General features: G+C 38.7%; 1 protein-coding gene across 8 annotated transcripts in view; it reads left to right on the top strand.

Moving 5' to 3' along the window:
* ZBTB46 (zinc finger and BTB domain containing 46) overlaps window positions 1-23964 on the top strand; it is a 109031-nt gene that overhangs the window by 59681 nt on the left and 25386 nt on the right. For 6 of the 8 annotated variants that reach the window (XM_073308919.1, XM_073308920.1, XM_073308918.1 and 3 more), the window contains 4 exons: window positions 9436-9717; window positions 17036-17208; window positions 18422-18473; window positions 18553-19293. The exons of 1 other annotated variant lie outside the window; for it this stretch is intronic. In XM_073308919.1, the coding sequence (XP_073165020.1) occupies window positions 9436-9717; window positions 17036-17208; window positions 18422-18473; window positions 18553-19148 (1103 nt within the window). In that variant the 3' untranslated portion in view covers window positions 19149-19293. Of the gene's footprint in view, window positions 1-9435; window positions 9718-17035; window positions 17209-18421; window positions 18474-18552; window positions 19294-23964 lie in introns of those variants that run through there. One more of the 8 variants, XM_073308923.1, reaches the window with a different exon arrangement.

The following is a 23964-nucleotide window of genomic DNA, read 5'->3' as shown; positions in this document are numbered from 1 at the left end:
ATCAAATATCTCTGTGGAAAAGGATTCAGTAGTGACACTAGGTTTTCTAGGAAGTTATTCAAAGTGTAAGCTTGCCCCTTTGAAACATTATATTACAGCTCTTGTAGACATAGCTCAGTCCAGAGAGCTCAGGTCTACTTGGATGGAATGCTGAAAGAACAGCTAAAAGATACTTGAAACAACTATACTGAGAATCGTAACCTAATAGTCACTACAACATTTATTGTTCTTGTGGTATACTTTCACATAAGACACTCAAAAGATTCTGAGATCTCAGTGGTATGGCATCTTGAATCACATGGATGTGACACAACTCTTCAGAAAAGATGGTTGTAAAGAGGACGGTGACCAATTGTTCTCCATGTCCACCAAGGGTAGGACAAGAAGTAATTGGCTTAGTTTGTAGCAAGGGAGATTTAGGTTAGATATTAGAAAAAGCTTTCTAATTATGAGGATAGTTAACCCCTGGAATAGGTTACCTGTGGAGGCTGTGGAATCCTGTCATTGGAAGTTTTAAAGAACAAGTTAGACAATCATCTGTCAGGGATTGCTTAGGTATATGTAATTCTGCTTCAGTGTGGGAGATGGACTAGAGATCTCTTAAGATCTTTTCCAGCCCAACATTCCTATCATTCTGTGATTTACCTGGAGTTGGTAAACAGTCTAACCTCAGACATGGACTTCCAAATTAGTAACCAACAACAGAACCAAATGTGTCATAACCGTTTCAGAAATAGTAGCTGAACTTTGCACCAAGCGGTGCTCAACCACTGTTTATGACACAGCGATGAATGTGGTTTTTTTGTTCTGTCTACATTTGTAGTCTATTTTCAGTGCTAATTTAATTACCCCCATTGCTGACACATAATGTCAGTGACTGGTTCATTTCCTAGTGTAAACAATGCAATATAGAAGGATTATTTTCCTAATATATGATCTTTCTGGATATACAACCTAAAATTGTCAGGCATCACAGAACAAATTAATATCTAGCTGCCTACAAACTTCTGCCTCCTCCCCAGGTATGTTTTAGCCAACTTTGAAAAATTCTTCTTGACTTAGGCAAGTAAGCTTTATGGCAGGTGACTAAAATACAGGGTTTTTTTCAATTATAATCAATCATGTGTAAAGAGCGGATAAATGGTTATTTTGCCAGGGCTGGTATGTTTTTATTATAGTTTTATGTAGTTTGCTGCATTCATACTTTCCAAGTATGTCACTCACATAACAGTTTTGGATTATTTTCCCAACGAAGAAGATTGCCTTATGTTTTTCTGTTTTGACTGTTTAATTTGTGTTTGTATTTGTAACTTCTCCATCTTTTTTGTTTTAATTTTCTGACCTCCCTAAGCTTTGTAGGAATTTCCAGTTTAGTAGTATTTTCTCAGCATACTGCTGAGATACAGTACCCCTCGGACTCTATCTCAAAACCGTTAAATCCAAAGATGACTGTGAAGAGTTACAAAGGGATCTTATAAAACTGGGTGACTGAGCAACAAAATGGCAGATGAACTTCAATGTTGATAAATGCAGAGTAATGCATATTGGAAAACATAGTACCTACGAAATATATAAAAGTCTGGGGTCTAAATTAGCTGCTAACTCTCAGAGATCTTGGAGTCATTGTGGATAGTTCTCTAAAAACATCCACTCTGCGTGCAGCAGCAGTCATAAAAGCTAACAATCTTCTATACCTACCAAAGAACAAAAACCTGGTTTCTTGTCCCTTGTGCTCCTAAGCAAAAAAAGTGTCCAGTTTACCTCTATCCAAGTAGAAATTTATGTGCAGAGGCTTTGTCTGTGTTGGTTTAGGAAACAGCTACTCCAGCCACTCTGTCAAACTGCTTAAACACTGTTGTTTCTAGAATTGTGCTAATGCTTACAGTGGTGAGCATGGTTAGGGATGAAGTGTGTGTGTCATGCATTAGTCAGCTAGAATGTGTGGTCTCTCTGTAACAAGATGCATGTAATTGGGCTTCATGTGTAAATAAGGATTTTTCCCAGTTAAACTTTCAGAGTTTCAGGAATGTATGACCTACAGTATAGCAGAAACTGTTAAAAGGAAGCTTTTTTTTTTTTTTAAAGCAAGTCTTTGAGCAGACTGAATTTCCTAATAAAGATTTTCTGAAAGCGTCAGTGTCTGGAAACAAGGGTGGGGCAATGGAATAATTGTGGGAGAATTATTAGCAGATACTAATGAGCTCAGTTTTTCAGAACAGCATTTTAATTCCATATTTAATTTGCTGGCTCTAACAGGGTTTCCTGTGGATGATGCAAAAAGATGCAGGGAAATGCCTCTTTGGCAATAAAATGTCATTTAAGCTCTCATTTACAGTATGTCTATGTTATAAGTGAAGGTGTGAGTGTAGCATGAGTAGGCATATCTGTGCTAGGTTTAATTAGCATGCATGCATAACCATAATAGTGAAGACGTGGCAACTCAAGCTACTAACCCAGGTATGTACCCAGGTTTCCTGATGGCTTGTAGTCAGGTTGTTAGCCTGTGCTAAAGTTCTTGTTGCCACATCTACATTACTAATCAACAGTACTAGCTAGATAAAAGCTAGCATGGTATGTTTAGTCACAACTTCATATGCAGCATACACATACCATAAACGTTCGGTGAATTAAGGCTTATTACATTCCTCCTCTCCTCGGATAATTTAAAAAAAAAAAAAAGCATTTACTGGAACTTGATAGACTTGAATTTGAAGGGCCCTGATGAACTCCTTAGTTCAGGGGTGGGGAACCTTTTTTCTATATAGGCCACTGACCCACAGAAAAAAAAAATCAGTTGAGGGCCACACACAGCCCTGTGGAGGAGGGGGAGAAGAAGGCGGGTTGCGGAGGCTCGGGGCTTTGCCCCGCAGTGGGGCAAGCTGGTGCTTGCAGCTCCAGCCCCACATGGGATGTGGAGGCTTGTGGCTTCCCCTAGGCTCTGGGGTGGAGCTAGAAATGAGGGGTTCAGGGTGTGGGAGGGGACTACAGGCTGGGGCAAGGGGTTGGGGTGCAGGAGGAAGGGGTGAGGGCTCCGGCTGGGGATGTGGGCTTGTGTAGAGCTGGGGCCAAGCAGTTTGGAGTGCAGGAGCAGGCTCTGGGTTGGGGCAGAGGGATTGGGATGTGGGAAGAGGTTTGGGGTGCAGGCTCCAGGAGGGAGTTTGGGTACAGGAGGGGGCACAGGGCAGGGGGTGGGGGTGCAGAGTCTGGGAGGGAGTTAGGGTGTGGGAGGGGGTTCCGACCTGGTAGGAGGTTTGGGGTGCAGGTGCTTATAGCAGCACAGTGGGGCTAAGGCAGGCTTCCTAGCTCCATGCTGCTCCCAGAAGTGGCTGCCATGTCCAGCCCCTTAGCAGAGGGACCAGGGGGCTGTGTGCACTGCCCGCAGGCACCACCCCCACAGCTCCCACTGGTCATAGTTCCCAGCCAGTGGGAGCTTCAGAGCCAGCACTGGGGGCGGGGGCAACGTGTGAAGCTTCCCTGATGGCCCTTGCTCCTAGGGGCCGCAGGGACATTCTGGGAGCTGTGCGGAGCCAACCGTACTTTTAACGGCCTGGCAACCTCAGCTTCCCTCCACAGCTGGGTGAGCTAGTGCTTGTGGCTCCAGCCCCGCGCGGGGGCACCAAGGTCCAGGGCTTCTGGCCCGCAGCATGGAGACTTGCCACAGGCTAGATGAAATGCAGCAGCGGACTGGACCTGCCGTAAGTTCCCTACCACTGCCTAAGTTAATTGGGCAGCGATGGATACTTTAGGTTCATGTGATTCTTGGCTAGCAAATTAGAAGAGCTGTTACATCAGATTTGAGAGGGGTTTTGGAAGCTCAGTTAAGGGGGACTTTGTGTGTTTGGGGTTTCTGGTTTTGTATTTTTATTTTGTATTTTTTTTTTAGTAATTACATGAGTGTGATTAGTTATTTTGCCTTAATATGTATTTGATTAGGTCATTTCAACTATAAATACTGAAAGCCCCAAAGGTACTATTTCATTGGCTACCTCTAATCTTGGCTTTTGATGAATACTTAATATTTTGTTAGGTTTCAGAGTAACAGCTGTGTTAGTCTGTATCCACAAAAAGAAAAGGAGGACTTGTGGCACCTTAGAGACTAACACATTTATTTGAGCATAAGCTTTCGTGAGCTACAGCTCACTTTATCAGATGCAATATTTTTTTGTGGTTACAATTAATCTGTCTTTGTTTTAGCAATTAGTGTTTGTGTGCAGCATGCAGCAACACGTTCTGGAAACTGTCAGTCAGCATCTGTAATAGGCTATGGAAAAGAAGTGAGAAAACCGGAAATGTTTTACTGCCCAATTTTTGGCAACAGTGATTGTTGTCAAACATCCTTTCAGGCCTGAATTCTTTGCCACCTCATGCAAAATGCACTACACACATGGCTGATAGGAGTAATAGGTTTAAAGATGTTTGTTAAATTGCCTTTTTAGTTAGCCAGAATTCTCTTCATTTCTTTATCTTTTCATGCAATGCATGATTTTGAATCATTTTGTTCAAAGGGACAAATGTTTTTTTAAAACAATCTGTTTTTACACTTGTTTTTATCCTTTAGTTATAAGCACTAATAAAAATGTGGCTAAGTATTAACATTTTAAACTCAGAAAACTAATTTTTAAAATACTTTTTTCTAAAAGAAACTAAGACAGTTGAATGACAAATTTATTTGAGCATAAGATTTGTGAGCTACAGCTCACTTCATCGGATGCATCCGATAAAGTGAGCTGTAGCTCACAAAAGCTTATGCTCAAATAAATTTGTTAGTCTCTAAGGTGCCACAAGTACTCCTTTTCTTCTTGCGAACTGTTAAGAGAAACTTCAAGTTGCATAGTTAAGCACTTAAAAGTCAAGATATCCATATGATTAACCTTAATTCTGCTATTGTTATGCAAATGTATTGGGGTAGTCTTTAGTCTCATGATCACATTGTTTCTCAAATAGGTTTCAGAGGAACAGCCGTGTTAGTCTGTATTCGCAAAAAGAAAAGGAGGACTTGTGGCACCTTAGAGACTAACCAATTTATAAATTGGTTAAAATTGGTTATAAATTTATAACCAATAAATTGGTTAGTCTCTAAGGTGCCACAAGTCCTCCTTTTCTTTTTTCTCAAATAGGGCTCTCAAGTATAGGGTGTTGCAGTTTCCTCTTTCACCCCTCTTATTCGTGTGGCCATTAGGAAGGCCACTAAGATGGCATGTTTCAGAGTAGCAGCAGTGTTAGTCTGTATTCGCAAAAAGAAAAGGAGTACTTGTGGCACCTTAGAGACTAACCCATTTATTTGAGCATAAGCTTTCGTGAGTTGATGGCATGGAGTACAGTATTTTAAGTATTTTTTATGAGGGTGAAAGCCAGCTTGTGTTCTGGACCAGTGGGTCTCAACCAGGGGGCTAGGGCCCCCAAGGGGGCCATGAGCAGGTTTCAGGGGATCCACCAAGCAGGGATGGCATTAGACTTTCTGGGGCCCATAACAGAAAGCCGAAGCCCCACCACATGGGGCTGTAGCCCGGGACCCCGAGCCCTGCCACCCGGGGCTGAAGTTGAAGCCTGAGCAACTTAGCTTCACAGGGCTGTCTGTGACCTGGGGCCCTGGGAAGCTGCCCTGCTTGCTACCCACTAATGCTGGTCCTGGCTTTTATATGCAGAAAAACAGTTGTTGTGGCATAAGTGGGCCATGGAGGTTTTTATAGCATGTTGGCGGGGCCTCAGAAAGAAGGCGGCTGAGAACCCCTTCTCTGAACAATGCTGTTGAACACTTTTAGCCAGTTTTAGTCAGGTTGAGATTAGGTCGTGGAGGAGGGCAGGTGAGTTAAATTTCAAACTAGGCAAACCTCAGGTGGTGCTAAATTGTAGGGTGTCCAGTTTAGGATGATATGGAGAAATAACGTAAGCCCCTTTGGCTGAAGGTGTTTGTGATGGGATCCCTGGGATGCAGCCTGAGACTGTGGAACCGCTGTGCCCCCTTTACTCCCTATTCTGGGTTCTCTCTCACAATGCCTTACTAGGGGCAAGCAGCAAACCCCTGCAGGTGCTGTTACCACTTAGTACAACTGCATGTGGAGCCCCACTGCATAGACTGTCGATCCTTCATCAGTTGAGACTGAGCCAATCACAACATGTCTTCCAATCTTCTCTCACTCTGGCCATCCTTTGCCATGCTTGTCCATATCTCCTTGTTAGGAAATCATCCCACCTCTTTGGAGGCCAACCACGTGGCCGTTTCTGTTCTCACGGTACCACTCTGATATAGCTATGGTCCGTCTGTTGTCACTGAGTCGGGCCGAGGTAAACTAGGAGGTAAACGCGCCACTGACAGCCCAGCCAGCGGGTAGCTGAAAACAATGGCTAAAACAATATGGAGCCCCACACCCAGCTAAATTGCATGAATACTCCCAGAGCCACTCATGAATCACACAGAGAAAAGCACCAGAGCCAAATCCCCCCAGCTCCCAGCCTTGTACCTCAGGCATATACCGTCTTCACTGCTCAAGACCCTTTCTTGAGCAATGCAAGTTTATTAATTGTTTCCCCACTTCATCATTGGAAAGTGGACATACACGAGTCTTTGTAACTTGAGCAGATTTACCAAGCACTTCAAGCAAACTCACTGGTAAAGATAAACAGTAAAACAAGTTTATTGATTACAAAAGATAGATTTTAAGTGATTATAAGTGATAGGCAAAAAGGCAGAGTGGTTACGAAAATAAAATATAATGTAAGCATGCAGTCTAAACCTTAACCTTTATCACACTAGGCAGTATTTAGATCAAGCAGTGTTCTCACCCCACTTTATCTTACAGTCCTTAATGTACAGGTTTGTCCCTTAAATGTGGGCCAGTCTCCTGTGTGGAAATCTTCTGTCTTCTCAGTGTCCTTGTTGCTTGAAGCCGGGGGGCGGGGGGGGAAGGCCCAGCATGGGGCCACTCTGTTCTGTTTTATACCCCTAGTCCTATGTGCTTGGAGAACACAAATCTAGGCTTGTCTCATGGTGGCTGCTGAGTCCCCTGGCAAGGTTGAGCAATTCCCCGGTGTGGCCTTGTGCAAGTGAGTCATTGCTTTGTAGCTCCCTTGCTGGACAATGGCTATTGATAGTTGTTAACCAAAGCCCAGGCAGGTGTTGATCTACCTGGTTATTGTCTTTGGGGGAGCTAATATCTGGGCAATTCCCAAACCCATAGCATATTTTAGTGACAATCATACAACACAATTCTCATAACTTCATATGCATTAATGATGTATATTTAGATGGAACAGTGGGTTTCAGCAGATCATAACCTTTCCCATGATACCTTACAAGGCATACTTTGTATCTAATATCAAAATTATATACAAATGAGGAATATGAGGGTTACAGGGTGCTCCCCTGGGGTGTAGAGTGTCACAGTATTCATCTGTCCTTAGTTCCTTAATTTTGGAATGGTTGTAGACCATCATCTAAAACGCAGTGGCTTTTAGACACTCCATGTTACAGCAATGACCAATATGTTGTTTTTTGGTCTGTTGCCAGACAGGAGATTGCAACCTTTTCTCTCTGATTTGGACCTTGTTGCTGTTATCTGTGTCACTGTCACCTCAAAATTACATTGTGGTAACGTAGAACAGCGTGATCTAGTGGATAGAGCAGTAGACTGAGACTCAAGACCTGGATTCTATTCCTAGCTCTACCGTTAGCCTGCTCTGTGACCTTGGGCAAGCCACTTCACCTTTGTGCTCAGTTTCCCCATCTGTAAAATGGGAGTAATGATTGACTTCCTTTGTAAAGCACTTTGAGATGTAGTGATGGAAATTGCTATCTAAATTATAATATGCTCTCCATGGGGCCACGCATTAAATCCATATGAAAACTGCAGCTGGTGCTACAACTCACCTTTTAGGTGGTATATCTTGTAAGGGAGCACACAGCATCAGCACTTTGATCTGCCTTGGCTGCCTATTGGTTTGAGTGATTTTTTTAGAGAGTTGGTTTTGACCTATAAAGTAATAAATCATTTGGGACCTGTCTACTGAAAAAACTGCCTCTCTGCCTATATGATGCAGCCACACATGCACTCTGCAGAGATACAGAGCCCCCTCGGTGGGGCATTCTCAGTGATGTTCTGCTGGCTTTCCAAAATAGCCTTAATCTGTTGACTTTTAGGACCTGCTGCACCAACAATCCATTTGCTCAGGATTTTGGCAATGGCTAAATTATGTGTGTGATTGGGTTTTAGGTTTGTTTGGCTATTTTGAATTGATGGCTAGTTAACTTTGTGTGTGGTCACTGTTACTCTGTTGGGTGATTATTTCTTTGTGGAATATTTTAAATAATTATGATGGCTAAAGGAATGGATGTCATTTTTTATTAGAATAAAAACATGCAAATGTAATTTTTACAACTTTACATACATGTGTATTATCATTTTCTAACATTCTTTTCATTCTTCTGTACTTATACTAATTTTATTGTTGTAATAGTCCATTATATTTTTGACTTCTGAGGCAATTAACTATGTCGGGTGGTCTGTTTTGTCAGAAGTTTTTCACTAGTACTCACGTTAAACTTAATGTATAATATATGTTGTGCAACTGTGGTTTATGGTGTACTTTTAATATGAATGACCTCAGGGTCCACATGGAATTGTAGTAGACCTGTTGCTCAGATTTTCCAAAATCTTCATCCTGGGGGAAAAGACCAAGCCTGGAAAATTTCAGCTGGAAAGCCACAGTTTAAAGTGGCTGAAAACCGTTTCTGTACTAGCTTGCTGTAATAAAATCTTAACTGTCATGGTCAGTGAAACTCTTGCTGAAGTACAGAATATGAATTGCTCAGTATAATCCAGTGAGTTACATTGATTATCTTATATTGCCTATCCATCTACATTGTTTGTGGTACCTGTGATGTAACCACCTGCTTCATAGGACAACAGTGAAGACTGCAACTCAAATTGGTAGGATCTGGTGGTGAACCTTAATTGAATTGGTTCTGATGTATCTCTTGTAATGCATATGCACTTTCTGTTTCACGATTATGGGTCATATAATATTGCTATTTACCTTCAGGCTTTCTCAAGGGATGAAAGAGTTACTCGCACTAAATTTGTTTTTCACTATGTATTTGAATAAGTCTTTAGTGGTTGGCAACAGAAAAGGCTAACAGAGTTTTTGTTTTAATCTTTGTGTAGTCCGGAAATTAGAAGCATGTGAGTTGCATGTTTTGGGTTGAGTAAAAATGTGTAACTGTTTTAATTTAAAATACGTAATGGACAATAAAAGTTGAGACCCAAACCAGAATTCTGTACCATCTACTTATGAGAGCAAAAACATAGGTCCTTTCCGTATGTACTATTGGTGCCTAGCTGTTTAGTCCTAAGATTAGAAATGCACATGTGGTAGATATCTCACCTTGAAAGTTTGAATTCTTTGTATGTTTCTCTAATGGTGTTTTTATTTACATAGGTGCTGATGTGACAGTGACAGAACCCAGCAATTCGGATAGCCGACTGGAGAGATCAGACCTTTACGCAAATGTTGATGAAGCACTCATAGGAGGTGATGTTAGCTACCTATCTCAGCCTCTTACCCCAGAGAAGGATGATGCACTTCAGGCTGCCACAGTTGCTAACCTGCGCGCAGCCCTCATGAGTAAGAACAGCTTGTTATCTCTGAAAGCTGACATGCTGGGAGAGGACAGTTCTCTGCTATTCGAGTACTTACCCAAAGGCACACATTCTTTATCTCGTAAGTTTATACTTTTATATTTTTGCTTAAAGATTAATTTAAAACCTAATTAGGGGAAAAGGAGGAAATTCAGGGCACTCGAGATGTATTGCTCCTTTACTATTTGTATCTAGGTTAAACTTCTGTATAAATGCACATCCCACCAGGTTTGGAATCCTGTCGTCTGTAGTGTTAATGCAGCGTAACTCTAATACCAGTGTTGGAAATACAAAAGGTATTAGGGAGATATTTATTACATTGATTTTGTACTTCGCACTTATTGACAAATCACTAGCATGGCTTTACGTATTTAGAGAATATGGAATATTTGACTTTTTCAGTCAAAGAAGGGATGCTCTGTAGGATTTGGATCAAAAATGAATCAATCATAAAGCCAGGTGGGAGGGAACTGCCACTCCAGTAAATTTTAAAAATAAAATGAGAGTTGTAGTCATGTTTGTAAACCCAACAAGCCTAATCCTTTTTTTGCTGCTTTCTTCGGATTTTCTGCATTTGGTAATGAACAAATATAGTTTCTATAGCCATACTGACTTTCACTATTCTTGTGCACAAAGAGGGATGATACTTGTTTGTTTTGGGAATTTTTTAGGACTAAATATTGGGAATTGAGGAAGGAAGGAAAATTCATGATAGCATCTTGTAAATAGTCACTTGCACATTTGCTAGATATCTCCAAATAATCAGGGTAGAAGTGTTTACAGTGTTGCTGTATCCATGTTGGTCCCTGGATGCTAGAGACAAGGTAGGTGAGGACCAACTTTTGGTGAAAGAGACAAGTTTTTGAGCTTACACAGAGCTCTTCTTCAGGATAAAAGTGATCATTCTGTGTATTCATAACTTAAAACATACTTTCTTCAAATCTGAAGCATGCGGACATATAGTTCATAGTATGATTTCCTGGTTGCTTCAGGTTATGCTCTACTGGTTATGTGAACACAACATTAATAAGAACTTGAGTATATATGCTTGCCTGTATTGTAAGATAGATCTATAGTTTCTTCTATGCATAAGTCTTTTGTAAAGTGTTTTAGATTCTGTGGGGTATACAACTAAGAAAACTTCGGTGGGCTGAAGAAAATAGAAATAACAACCATATATGCTATATTGAGATGGTATTTTCAGTAGTGGGGGAGCAGAACACTGGCCGTACAAAGCAAAGCATATATACATTAGCAGTGTATATGCACTTCAGACTTCCAGAAAGGGGGTGGGGGGGGATGAGATCATCATTAAGGCAGTGAATGACCCAAATAAACAAAGTGAAAAGAACATTTAGCACATATTATTTGATTTTTATTTATTTTTATTTTTGAAGCCGGAAACGATTAGGTCACCTTTAAGCTAACAATCACCTGAACTGCATGATGAATTACAGTGCAGTGGCAATGCAATTAAAAATAATGTAATGGCAAATCTTAATGTTCCTTCTCACCCCCAAAATGAAAATAATTGAATTTTTTGTTGACGTTAGTCTGATTTTTTTAAAAGTGAAAAAACTATGGAGGATTGAAAGGAGTAATCTTTTTGCAACTTGGGATTGTGTGTTTCGTTCGTTTTTGTTTTGGGAGTGATGTTTTGCTTTTTTTTTTTTTTTTTTTAATTGCTAGGGTAGTTTCTTTCCTTTGGTAATATCTCTAAGTAAATAAGTAGAATATTCTGTTCTTCAGGCTGCTCCTAGAGTGCAAATGGCCCCATTGCAATGAAGCAGCACATGACCCTTTGTACTATCTAAACTCTTGCTGCAACTGTGTGGAGGAACCTGTAGGCAGAGTGTTTGCACAAGGGAGTTTTTGCCCTCCTTGCATTCTGTAGAAAGGGTCTCCTCACCAGGCCTACAGGTGGGGTGGAGGCTAGAAATAGGGCAGGTCCAGGGGGGAACCTGGGATCAGTGTTACAGAGATAATGTGTCATGGCCACTGCTTCTAGGAGTAATAGCATGATGAAGCAGTTTCTGCCTTCTTGGGCAAGAGAAACAGCTCTGAGAGGATGCCACACTGCAGCCCCTCATCTTGGCCCTAGATTGGCAGGTACTTGATTTCACATCCTTACGCTTTCACCAGCACATGAAATTCACCCACATAGGCCCTAATTACTTGGTCTTTATGCAAGTAAAATGAATGTCTTCTGGAGTTAAGAGAAAAAGATAATTGGTCTATACTTCTTGTCACAACTGCGCCCAAAAGCTTGGGGAGACTCATTTTACAGCTGATTGAAGCAGGGAATTGGGGCGGGGGGGGGAACCTTCTCTTTATATTTTATTAGGCTCCTTGCTGTTTATGTTAATATATCACTAGGAGCTGCTGTCATAATTTTGAGTGTACTTGTTTTATAATGGTCCATTCAATCTGAGTATCTTTTTAATGTTAATTCTTTAATGATATTTAACTCTATACACTAAAATTTCTCATTAAACTTTGTCTTGTTGTATTTGTTAAAAAAACATAAGTGATAGCTTGTTTTTAAATTCGTGTTTAGTATTAAACTCATAAATTATAATGTATCAAGTGATTAGGGCACTGCTAAGACATTCAGAACATGCAATTTAGGTTAGTAGTAGATTTTTGGATTTTTTTCCCCTCCCATTATTTCAGTTCTTTACTCTCTTTCTCAAACCCATGAGTTGAGGATTTTGTCATTTAAATCCTTGGTACTTAAAAGAAAAAAAAGGAGAAAAAAAAAAAAGCAGTGAACAAAGTTCTTTTAAAAAAAAAAAACCCAGACATGTTATTTATTGTAGTTTTGTTTTATATTTTATCAAATCTGAAAATGACGTGTTCTTACACCAAGCATTTCTAAATGGTTTTCACCCTGAAGCTTTAAAAAAAAAAAAAAAAAAAAAAAGGTGTGTTGGACCATCTTAACCATCTGTTGATTCAGTTGTCGGCTTGACCCAGAAAATGTTAGTGTAAGAAGATGACCTAAAATTGCTGTCCTTTTTCTGAGTAAGGTTGAGGTAAGGAGGAATAGGTTGTAAGAGTGTATTTTCTTTGTTTGAAATACTCATGAACTTTCTAAGAGAGTATAACTCTGTCACTGTTAGCGATGCAATGAGGGGAGGGAATCAGGGGGCCCAGGGTTCCCCTCTCCCCCTGGCCATTGGGAGGAAAGCGGGAAGAGGTCATGGCAGTGCCGGAGGGGTGGGGGAGACCCATACACACAAATGCATCTCTGGGGCTCCCTCCTGAGGAAAATTCTGGTTGCACCCCTGGTTGCTGTAGAAACACATGGGTTTTTTTAGTTTTTCTCTGGCATAGTTTATACTGTTGTAAGAAGCTAGTTGAGAATACATAAAGGTGCTCATCATACCTTTGCTGATTTTTCTAATGGATTTTAAACCTGGGAAATCTTTGTGCTTGGTGAGTAAAGGGAACTGCTGATTACTAAAAGGCTTAGCTTCATGTCAACTTTACTGTGGTTCTGTGTTGTAAACATTAAGCTAACAAAACAAAGTAAAAAGTTCTGTGTAAATGAGCGTTAATTTTAAAGGACGTACAAGCATTATACCTTTTGTAATGATGACACTGAAAGAGAGGCATGAAATCCCTAATATTCAGCTAATGGACAATGGGAATACAGGATGATTCTTGTTACAGTGGATATTAATATATTGTGTTTAAAACAACTGAGCAGAAGGTAATGCGGTACTTGTAAACTTAACCAATTCAAATCAGCTTAAAAATAAAAGTAATAAAAAAAATAAAAAATTGATTTTCATTTCTTGCCATTCAGGTAATGCTGTAAGAAATAAATTGATCCAATTACTTTATCCATATATTCCATAGTTTAAAAAGTCAGTTACGTTTTCAGTTTTCTGGTGATTGAAGTCAACTCTCATTTTAAAAAAAATGACTCCTTTCATGTTTTCAGATTAGTCTGTTATAAAGTTCTCCATATGTCTGTTTGGCTCTTCCTGTTTACTCTCTCTGTTTGTTTATAGAAGCAATTCCTATGAAGCGTGTTATACAACAGATTGCATGGTACAAAAGGCCCTTTTTTCTTGGGCTAACCAATTAATATTTTATTTTTAGATACTCTTTGAAGCCAATAATTTATACTTTCACTAAAAGTTAAAGGAATACATTTACACAGTGGTCAGTTTTCCCAAGTGGTATTCATGTAGGCAGGGATGTTTTCTTACAAGATTTAGAGGAGAGTTGATGTCATTTTAAGCATGTCATAATGATCTTGGCATTTCAATTTAAGTTTTCTACAGGAGTTTCCTTTTAAATCTGTTTGTGCTCTTGAAAATAGCATCCTCCATTGCCATGTTGCTATCAGTGAGATCTTCTATGCATATTTTTCCATGAACAATGCTGACCACAGGACAATTGATAGTTTTAATTTCTGATTAAGAAAATTGTCTTGCTTCCTTGAAAGAATTTAAAGAAAAAAATAATCTTACCATTTCTTACTATATTAGCAAGAATGAATTAAAATCTAAACGCAGATGCTGTTTACTTACTTGCATGCATAGTACAGAATATCAATGATATACCTTCATTTGATACTTGCAATTGGTGGAAACAAACAAGTAGTTATTAATTATTGTTGTTATGTATCTATTTTATGCTGCATATGTTTTCTTTCCATTTTCAGGAGTGGCATATTGTTTTCCCTTATTCTCCAAAAAATTGCCCATTCCATCAGCCTTCACTGTTGCTTTAATAAGTGGGCAGCTGTTTACTTCACATTCAATACCAAGCACAGCTTCCTAAGGAAACTAGCAAGGGAATTACGAAAGCTAAGCTACTGTTTCTTACTTTGTCAAAGTTCAGACTACATTTAGCCTGAAGTGGACTCCTGATGTAAGTTCTCTAGAGTCACAATGCAGAACTGCAATGTAAACAGGGCAATCTGCATCAGTATTGTAGATTTAATCAGAACACCAGTTAATCTCATATTTGTGTAGGTGGACAGTGATTGTGCAATTACCTACAGTAGTGTAATACTATAAATCTAATTTTTCCCCCCAATTCATTTGAATATTGAAAATATTTTTTACTCTGTATCTCAAAGAAGATGTATTAGAATTGGAAAAGGTACAGAGAAGGGCAACAAAAATGATTAATAGTATGGAACAGCTTCCACAAGAAGAGAGATTAAAAAGACTGGGACTTTTCATCTTGGTAAAGAGATGACTAAGGGATATGAGAGAGGTCTATAAAATAATGAATGGTGTGGATAAAGTGAATAAGGAAGTGTGATTTACTCTTTCACAACACAGGAATTGGGTCACCCAGTGAAATTAATAGGCAACAGGTTTAAAACAAACATAAGGAAATTCTTCACAAAATGCACAGTCAACCTGTGGAACTCATTGCCAGGGGCTGTTGTGAAGGCCAGACCTATAACAGGATTCAAAAAAGAATTAGATAAGTTCATGCAGAGTAGGTCCATCAATGGCTGTTAGCCAAGAAGGTGAGGGATGCAACCCCGTGCTCTAGATGTCCCTAGCCTCTGGCTGCCAGAAGCTGGGACTGGACAACAGGGATGGATCACTCAATGATTGCCTGTTCTGTGCATTCTCTCTGAAGCATCTGGCGTTGGCCACTGTCGGTAGTCAGGATACTGGGCTGGATGGACCATTGGTCTGATCCAGTAGGCCATTCTTACATTCGTATGTACTCTCCATGTGTTCTTGAAACTGCCACAGACCATTGCCCAGTCACAAGGAAATCACATAAGTTGTAATGGTAAATTAAGACAAGAAATCCACCTGTTTATAACTGGAGATAGTAACTTAATAATTTAATTTTGCCTTATTACTGCATACATTTAGTTTTTCTTGGCATTCTTCACTGCCGTGCAATGTTTATTGTTAAATAGAAGGAAAGCTTAAAAATATTCTCTTCTCATCACTCCTGAATGTAACTAACTAAACTGTGAGAGTAACTTTAATACAGAAGACCAAAACAGAGGAGGCCAAACCAGAGGATAGTAAGAAGTGCAAGAGTAGCTGTGGTGTTTCACATGAACGAAAAATTAAATAAACTGAGGAAGTAATGGGGAGTCCTTATTAGAAGGCATCTTAAAGTCACTTTAATCTTTTTTAGTATTTAATAAAAATGTTAGGCTGCTGTGTTTTGGGACGGGTGGTTTAAGAAAGAAACTCTTACCCAGTTTCAGTGGAATGCTTCGTTGTAATTTTGATTAAGTTGTATCTTTTGTGAAATAATTGTTCATGCCATGCGACTTAACATTTGCACGTATTTAATAATTTGATGAAAATTATGCTAAGTTTTTATACACCTTGTTTGCGATCTTGCAAGCAAATTATTGTACTCTTGTAATAAGAATAAAAAGCCTTTGAAAGGACGTAAAGTATTTAAAATTCTGCTTTTTTTTACAGCTTAGTTTACAAAACCATATTTAACAGTGCATATATAGTATTTGTTCCTGTTGATTTTGCCCACTTTCTTTTCACAAGCAGTGGTTTGTAAGGTTGAAATGAGGCAACAATTAAGATGGCTGTTAAGGTTTAATTAACAATTTTAAACTTATATAGCCATTTGTCTTAGTCAAAACGTTGTATATTTTCACCATTGACTGTCAACATACTTTCTGAGTACTGTATACCATTTAGCTGCTGTCACAACATGAACAAAGGGGTTTACTTTTATTTTGTCTGGCACAGCAAAAATAAGTTGGCCTTTTAGTGGCCAGTCAATATTCTTTTCCCTTAAACTTTAGTAGAGGTTTAGAATGTAACACTTTTTAGGGTTTAATTATGCAACCGTGAACAAGTCTCTTAAGTTCTCTGGTCTCCCAATCATAAAATGTAGGTAATGCTTTCTCACCTTTGCAAAGCACTTTGAGATCTCGGATTAAGCATACTATATAAAACAAATTATTTTATTTATTTATTTATTTATTATGGTTAAATGTTGATCTTAAGGCTTTGACAGAAGTTTTAAAGACAGTTATATGGATAGTTGATCATTTTTGAATATGTTCATGGAGAATTTAGAGATATATGTTTAAAATAGTATTTGTGAAAGCAGTGTATTTCAGAGATGTAATTGTTCAGAATATTTGTGCTACCTTTTGCTTCTTTCTCCCATGTGACTCTCTTTAGTGACCATTTTGCTGCTGTGAGATATAACCCCCACCACATACATCACATGCAGACAACTGGCATTTTGGGTGGGGAGGCTGGTTTTAAAAACACAAAAGGCCTGCATCACTACACTGCTGCATTTCCTTCCCACTGACAGAAGATAAACTGCAAGTGCTCATTCACTACCTTTTCAGGGCCTTTTTTAAAACCACCAGCTGGTGCTAGTTCACGTGGGTGAGACTCGTTTCCTGTGTTCCCCAGGGCCTGGTGCCAACTTGAATCGTTCAAGGGGCGAATTTGATGGCAAAGTGGAAGCACCATCTCCCCTGCTGCCTTCATCACACCTTGCCACTCAGAGCCCCCCTGTGATCTCCTGTTCTGGTGAAATGTCACCAGAAACCATGATAAAAGGAAAGCTGTCTTCCTCGGCTCAGGTAAGATCAAGAGATAGCTGCAAAAATTTGTAAATGTTAAAGGGTTTTAACACACATTCTCCTTAGTAGAAAAATGTGACCATCGTATTTTATACTTTTACCATGTCACACTAGCGAGTTCGATTTTCAAAATACAGTTAGTTTGAAATTTCAGGAAAAAAAAAATCCAGATTTGCTCCTGGGCTGGGTTAAGAGCTAATATTTTCCTAATTTTGCAGATCACTTTCCCTTTTCTTCCTTTCCTGAATGGAACATGCATCCAAAAGTAATTAGTATTTTTTTAAAAAATGGCAGGTGTGCTTTTTATTGTAAAAACCATTAAAATTTATAATACAGTATTGGGATGCTTGAACACACAGGTGTCCAGTGTGCTTTTTTACTCATTATTTAAACATGGATAGAAGCAGGGATTGCTTTCCATAACGGAAAAGTTTCTGAACTAAAATATGTAGCTCTCAGTAATGAGTTACATTTTTAAATATTTTTGAATTAGATATTTGCCTCCTTGTTAAACAAATGGAGTAAAATACAGCTCTTCTTTTGCAGTCACCTTAGAAAAAAATCACCTGGTAAGAAAGGTTAATTTACCACCCCACCCTGTCCCCAATCTCTGAGAAACCTGCCCAGACTACATCATCTGCTCTATTCCATAGACAGAGTCACTGTCTGCCATGCAATGGCATAGTGCAAACTGCTTATGCAAAAATCAGCTTGTATTTATAATTCAAATCAGTCATATCATATAGTCTTAACATAAAAGAAACTGAGGAGAGCATGCTTTTGCTTGATATGGATATTTCTCTATGGAAAGAAAAATAGCAGTAAAGGGTTAAGGGCAAAGTTAAGTACCTGGATCCATACGCCACCTCCTAAATAAAAGTAGCTTGACTTTCAGAATTGCTCTGCACCCATGGTTCCCATTAAGTTGAAGGAAGCTGTGTGTGTTAGGCAACTCTGAAAATTGAACAATATTTACTTACGAGCCCAACTGTGAATTTAAATTCCCTATCTAAGTCCCCTTCTTTATGCTCCAAACTTGAAAATTCTGACCTCCATTTCTAAATTTTATTAATGAAAAGTATGTAAAAGAGAAATTAGTTATTGCTGAATAGAATGCTAGATCTCTGTTTAAAGAAGTGGAGGGCTGGTGGGTGGGTGAAAAATATTTTTCTGTGTGTGTTTATTTTAACTTAATTGAACTTTTCATTTGCAGGTCCCCTATGATGGATTTTTAGCACTGTGGCAGTTTGGCAACTCTGACACAGGTAAATGGAGAGAACAATACCTTTAATAGAAAATTATTTTATACTTAAAGTCATTAACGTGTGTGTGTTTCTGTTTTAGATATAAACGTTTCAAGATGTGAAGATATGGACTTAACCAATGAAGGCCTGTTCTTGGATTCAATCTTAACCAAGAGACTGACTTGTGCTTTCTGCAGGAGGGTTTTTGAGTGCACTGAAAAGTTGAAGGAGCACATACACGAGCATGCTTTTTCCATGATTCTTCCTTTTGACTTAATTGACTGTGCCAGACCTGTGCTCATTGGCCTCACTGATCATATGTCCCAGGATCAGCTTGCCCGTTTCCAGTGTTCTAAGTGCCCTGCAAGCTTTACACTAAAATCAAATATGGATAGGCATGAAAAGACAATCCACTTTAACCACAAGAAGATGCAGTGCCCTGACTGCTTAAAACTCTTTCGAGACAAGACAGATCTGAACCGGCATCTTATGTCTGTGCACTCAGATGAACGTACCTTTGTGTGTCTCTTTTGCAGCAAAGGTTTTGGCACACAAAAGAATCTCACTACTCATATAAAAGTGTGTTACCTGGGCTCTGCCCAGCCAATTGGTGAAGAAGTTCTGGATAGTGTGGATCAAAATCAGGAACCTGACATCGTCTTTCAAAGCTGTATTAAGGAAATGAGAAAATCATGAGATTGGAGGGAGATGGGATCCCATGTTTTAGGCATTTATTTTTTATTAAATACATAAATTAAAAGGAGTATATTGCTGCTTTGTTACTTGCTGAAAATGGGTTTACCATTGGATAAACTGGTTTCAGAGTAGCAGCCGTGTTAGTCTGTATTCACAAAAAGAAAAGGAGTACTTGTGGCACCGTAGAGACTAACCAATTTATTTGAGCATAAGCTTTCGTGAGCTACAGCTCACTTCATAATGCTTCTGATGAAGTGAGCTGTAGCTCACAAAACCTTGTGCTCAAATAAATTGGTTAGTCTCTAAGGTGCCACTAGTACTCCTTTTCTTATTGGATAAACTGTAACACTGTAATAATTCCCAGATATTGGACAGATTGGTCAGGCACTATTTCAGCTCCAGATTTTGTAAACTAAAAACTCTAATTAGAATCAAGCTGCAATTTTGTGTAAGAATATTTTTGATAGATAATATAATGGTATTTTGGATTACTCATGATTAGAGATCGCATTCCTTTAAAATTTTTACATGTCATGATTAACAACTTTGGCTTGTGTATTTTTTAATATAAGCTCAAGCCTTTAGAGAAGATTTAATTGGTTATACAAAGATAATGTTTTAAGGATAATTAACTTTTTATTTATTTTTAAAAGCAGTTTTAAAAGATTCCTTTGTAAAGATAGCAATTTAGAGCAATATGTTTTATGCAGTCCCTATGTACTGTGAGGGTCTGTATGAATGGAAATGATCAGTGATTGTAAACATTTGCTTGGTTTAAAATTCTGCTTTATAGGTTCTGTTTAAAATAGTCTCAAAAGGATTATTGAGAAGTATACAGGATAACTGCATTTGGGAGTAGAAGAAGGCATGTCTCTGTGTCGACTTTGTCATCTAAGGAGATTTCCCCCTCTGATGTTAGGCATTACACAGTTGAACTATAAGCTTGTTCTGCATGGCAGCTAAAGTGAATCTGTTCTGAGAAGTACAAATTCCAGCAGATGTCAGGCATGGTTAGAGGAATATAGTCCTACCAGAAGAGGTGAAACTGGCCTGCTGTTTGAAAAAATTTGATTATGGCATTTTGAGATTTTTTTTTTTCAACTTCCTTTGGCTTCCTGCCAATGTACCATGTATGTACACTCAGCCACCTCCTCTTTCCTAAAGCACTCTGATTGTTGCCTGTATTAGATGAGAAACTCTGTTGAACCACTGTGACAAATATGTCTGCTTTGCTGAATGATGTCTTCATTTATACTAGTTTTAAAAACCACATAAAACTTCTGGAATGCTATTGGACAAAGATTAGATTTGCATTGCATCAAACAGATTATAAAAGAAACAGAACAACGAAAGACCTGAGCTTTGCAATTGCACAACTGTGGGTTGGAGCTTGGGTGACCAGACAGCAAGTGTGAAAAATCGGGACAGGGAGTGGGGGGTAATAGGAGCCTATATAGGAAAAAGACCCCAAAATTGGGACTGTCCCTATAAAATTGGGACATCTGGTCACCCTAGATGGAGCTGCTAGTTCCATCTCTGGTCCAAACTACCAGTTAATGAAAGTACTTTGCTATCACCAAATGCCACAAGCTATTTATAAAGAAGTCCAGTTTTCTGTATCATATTAAGAAACTCTGTGCTACTTGGGCATATGTTCTATACTAGGGTTTTTTTTAAAATTGCTGCAGGTTTAAGAACATTTGATTATTTAGTATGCTGCTGAATGTTACCTGGAGTTATTTTTTATATTTATGAGTAAGAATGTGGCATTCAAAAACTAAGTTTCTTCAAGTCTTTTAACTCCATCAGTTTGTTCTGTACGTTGTGGTTGAGCTAGCCAAATTGAATGTACATAAAAACAGATCCTGTTGCTCCAAAAAGCCTATATAGTGGAGACAGTGGAACTTGAGAATCAGACACTGTTACTGGAAGGTTGAAGTCTTAATATAGTTCCCATTTAATTACTTTGGTTCAATTATTTGAAAGCTGTGAACTGTTTAACTCATAGCTTGCTGTTTATTTTCATACAAATACATATTAGTTTAATTACTCTAACAACTGCTGTAGTTTAAGGCACAGTAAGAGTGCGTTTCAAATACTCTGTGTGCAATGCACAAGTTGTCAGCAACTTAGTTTGGTGCTTAAGTGTTATGTAGTGTGTAGGGGTTAATTTGTATATTGGTTCTTTTGATATGTGACACAACATAAATAGAAAGCAATAAAAAAAGTTTTAGAAGTAGTAGTTCTGTGATTTCTCCGAAGTTCTCTTGTAGCATGGCCATACCTCAGGAAACAAGGCAAGGAAATGCTTAGTTTTGCACAAACAATATAGTATACTTGTAGCGTGATTAAACATTAAGGGCCACATTCTTTAGCTTGCTAAATCCACTTTGCAAGCTACACAAAGTGGGCATAAAACAGCTGGAGATGGCCAGTGGAGAATTTCTCATGCGGAGGAACTGTCCACCAGTGGAAAGCTGGAAGAGGTGGCTCCACCATCCCCAACATGGAGAGGAAGTGGCACCTTCTAGAGCACTGCTCTGCTACACTCAGCCCTTCTCTGGTGTAAATTATATCTGCTTCACTGCAGCTCTAATTTGCACCAGAGCTGGGTGGCAGCTTAGGGCCAGGGAGCCACAAACCACTCCACCTCGCCCCCATCCCCAATGTGCCTGAGCAGATCACAGACAGTTTGAGTCTGTTCCTGTGTAACTATTACAGCACGTGTCATGTTAATTGATATAGCAAGAAAGCCATATTAAACTCTCTCTTGTCCATATAATGCTTTCCCCTTATTGATTATTGATATATATGTAAATATGGCTTAGAATCAACATGCTCCTCCTGTTATGAACATGACTAATCTGCCTGTTTGATGTTTGGCAATAGTTAAGTAAATTTACTGTGCTGTTTGGCAGATGGGAGAGGAGGTGGGAAAGAACTAAGCAGTGAGAGGGAACTGTGAAAAAGCTCTCTGCCCCCATGAGAAATATCTGTGGCATTCTGGAAGCAGAAAATGAGGGCTTATCTAGACCGTATCAGAAAAGGAACATGAATAACCACAGCATACCTAAAAGGGCTGCTGTCACATGACAGAGTCATAGTCATAGAGTTTAAGGCAACAGGGGGCTACTAGAGGGTCAGACCTCTTTATCGCAGGCCACCAGCACCCTCACACTAATCCCAACTAACCCAAAGTATTACAACCCATAGGAAGTTAGACTGTTATGTGCCACAGGCAGATATAACGGCCATATTAAATACTTACTGGGAGCGGGGGTTTCCCCCTGTATTAGGGAATTAATACCTGTGTAACATCAGTCACAAATCTCGATCCTATCTGATTTCTTCAGTGATGCTACGGTTCAGTCATTAGAAATCAAATTGCCACAATGGTAATAAATGTAATGAAACACATAAGGAACTGTTAAAGTCACTGAATACATCTTATAAATAGAAGGAGTAGGTGGATCATGAAAGAAGACCCTTGATCATTTCCTCTTCTTTTCTCTCATTCTAACCAATGCCCCTGTGGGTTCTCTGATTTTTGTTAATGTTTTCTGTTAGCATTTTCTGCAGAGTTTGCTGTTTTGATGTTTTTAAGTCTGTCCTTTATTTAATTTTGTGTTATTCTTTGTGAAAATGTCTAGATAACATTCTTTCAACTAGATTAGCCCTCTCCTTTCCCTAATGTTTAAGGGACTTGATTAAATTAATTTAACATCCAAATGAGATCACATAGCAGTGGAAGAAATTATTTTCTATTAGACAGGTTAAGTAGGCATTTTATTGTAATATGTACAGTCAATACCGATCGTATTGATTCCTGGCACCTGTGCAAATACTTATCCAACTTTTTGAGTGACTTGCAAGTTCTTGTCTTCACAGGTAGGAGCAAATTAATTAAAAAAACCACAAACATTAGAATTTCAGGGAACAATATAGCAAATGTTTATATAAACATGTAATAGAAAACTTTCTTAAACTTGTATTTTTAAATTCAAAATTGGGAAGTAGGAGATGATGTGATAGGGATTATTGGTTTTACCATGTAAATAACAAAAGATATAGTTTAAGCTTAAAATGCAGTCTAATGTGTAAAATGAAGGGGAAAAAACTTGCCTCAAGCTATTTTGTGAAACACTTGTTGGCATCCAAAAGATTCAGTATTCCAATAATTGTCATGCAGTAACACAGCATATGCATAAATTACAGACTTGTAGAATAAAATTTAGTTTTATATAGCACCTTTATGCAATAGTTATGCAGTGTTTTACAAAATAGCTGCTGGTATTGATGTAACTGTATAGGAAATGTAGCAGCTGTTTCTGAGAGCGAGAATTTTGGTCAGGAAACAAGTTGTCCCTTTAATTTAAAAAAAAATTAATTTCCATAGAATCAGAAGAAATTGCTTTTGGTTTAACATCTTGTCTTAAGGATGGCAGTGCTAATAACACACCAAATGAAATAATATATTGCAGTCTTGCAGTAATGAGAGTATATTTGGGTGGACAACTGAAGCAGGGGAATGCCAAACAATATATGGCACAGAAATGATCTAGTTACTGCACAGGATTCCAGAAATTCTGTCTCCATAATTTGGGCTTTGAATTATAAACAGATCTTTTTGGAGGTCCTGACGGTAGCAATCAGCAATAAAGAGAAAAAATTATGAATAATTGTTGCAAATGAGATTAGCAACATATTAAGAAAGCATAAATTTAGCTGTAGGTTTTTTTGGTGGGGAGGGTGTTGACTACAAATCTTCCAAACTGCAGACAAACCTTACAATAAAATGTCTTCTATAGTTCATGTG

This window comes from Lepidochelys kempii, chromosome 13 (genome assembly GCF_965140265.1).
Source record: "Lepidochelys kempii isolate rLepKem1 chromosome 13, rLepKem1.hap2, whole genome shotgun sequence".
Taxonomy (NCBI): Eukaryota; Metazoa; Chordata; order Testudines; family Cheloniidae; genus Lepidochelys; species Lepidochelys kempii.
Note: the sequence above shows the minus strand (reverse complement) of the source record. Positions and strands in the feature narration are given on the sequence as shown.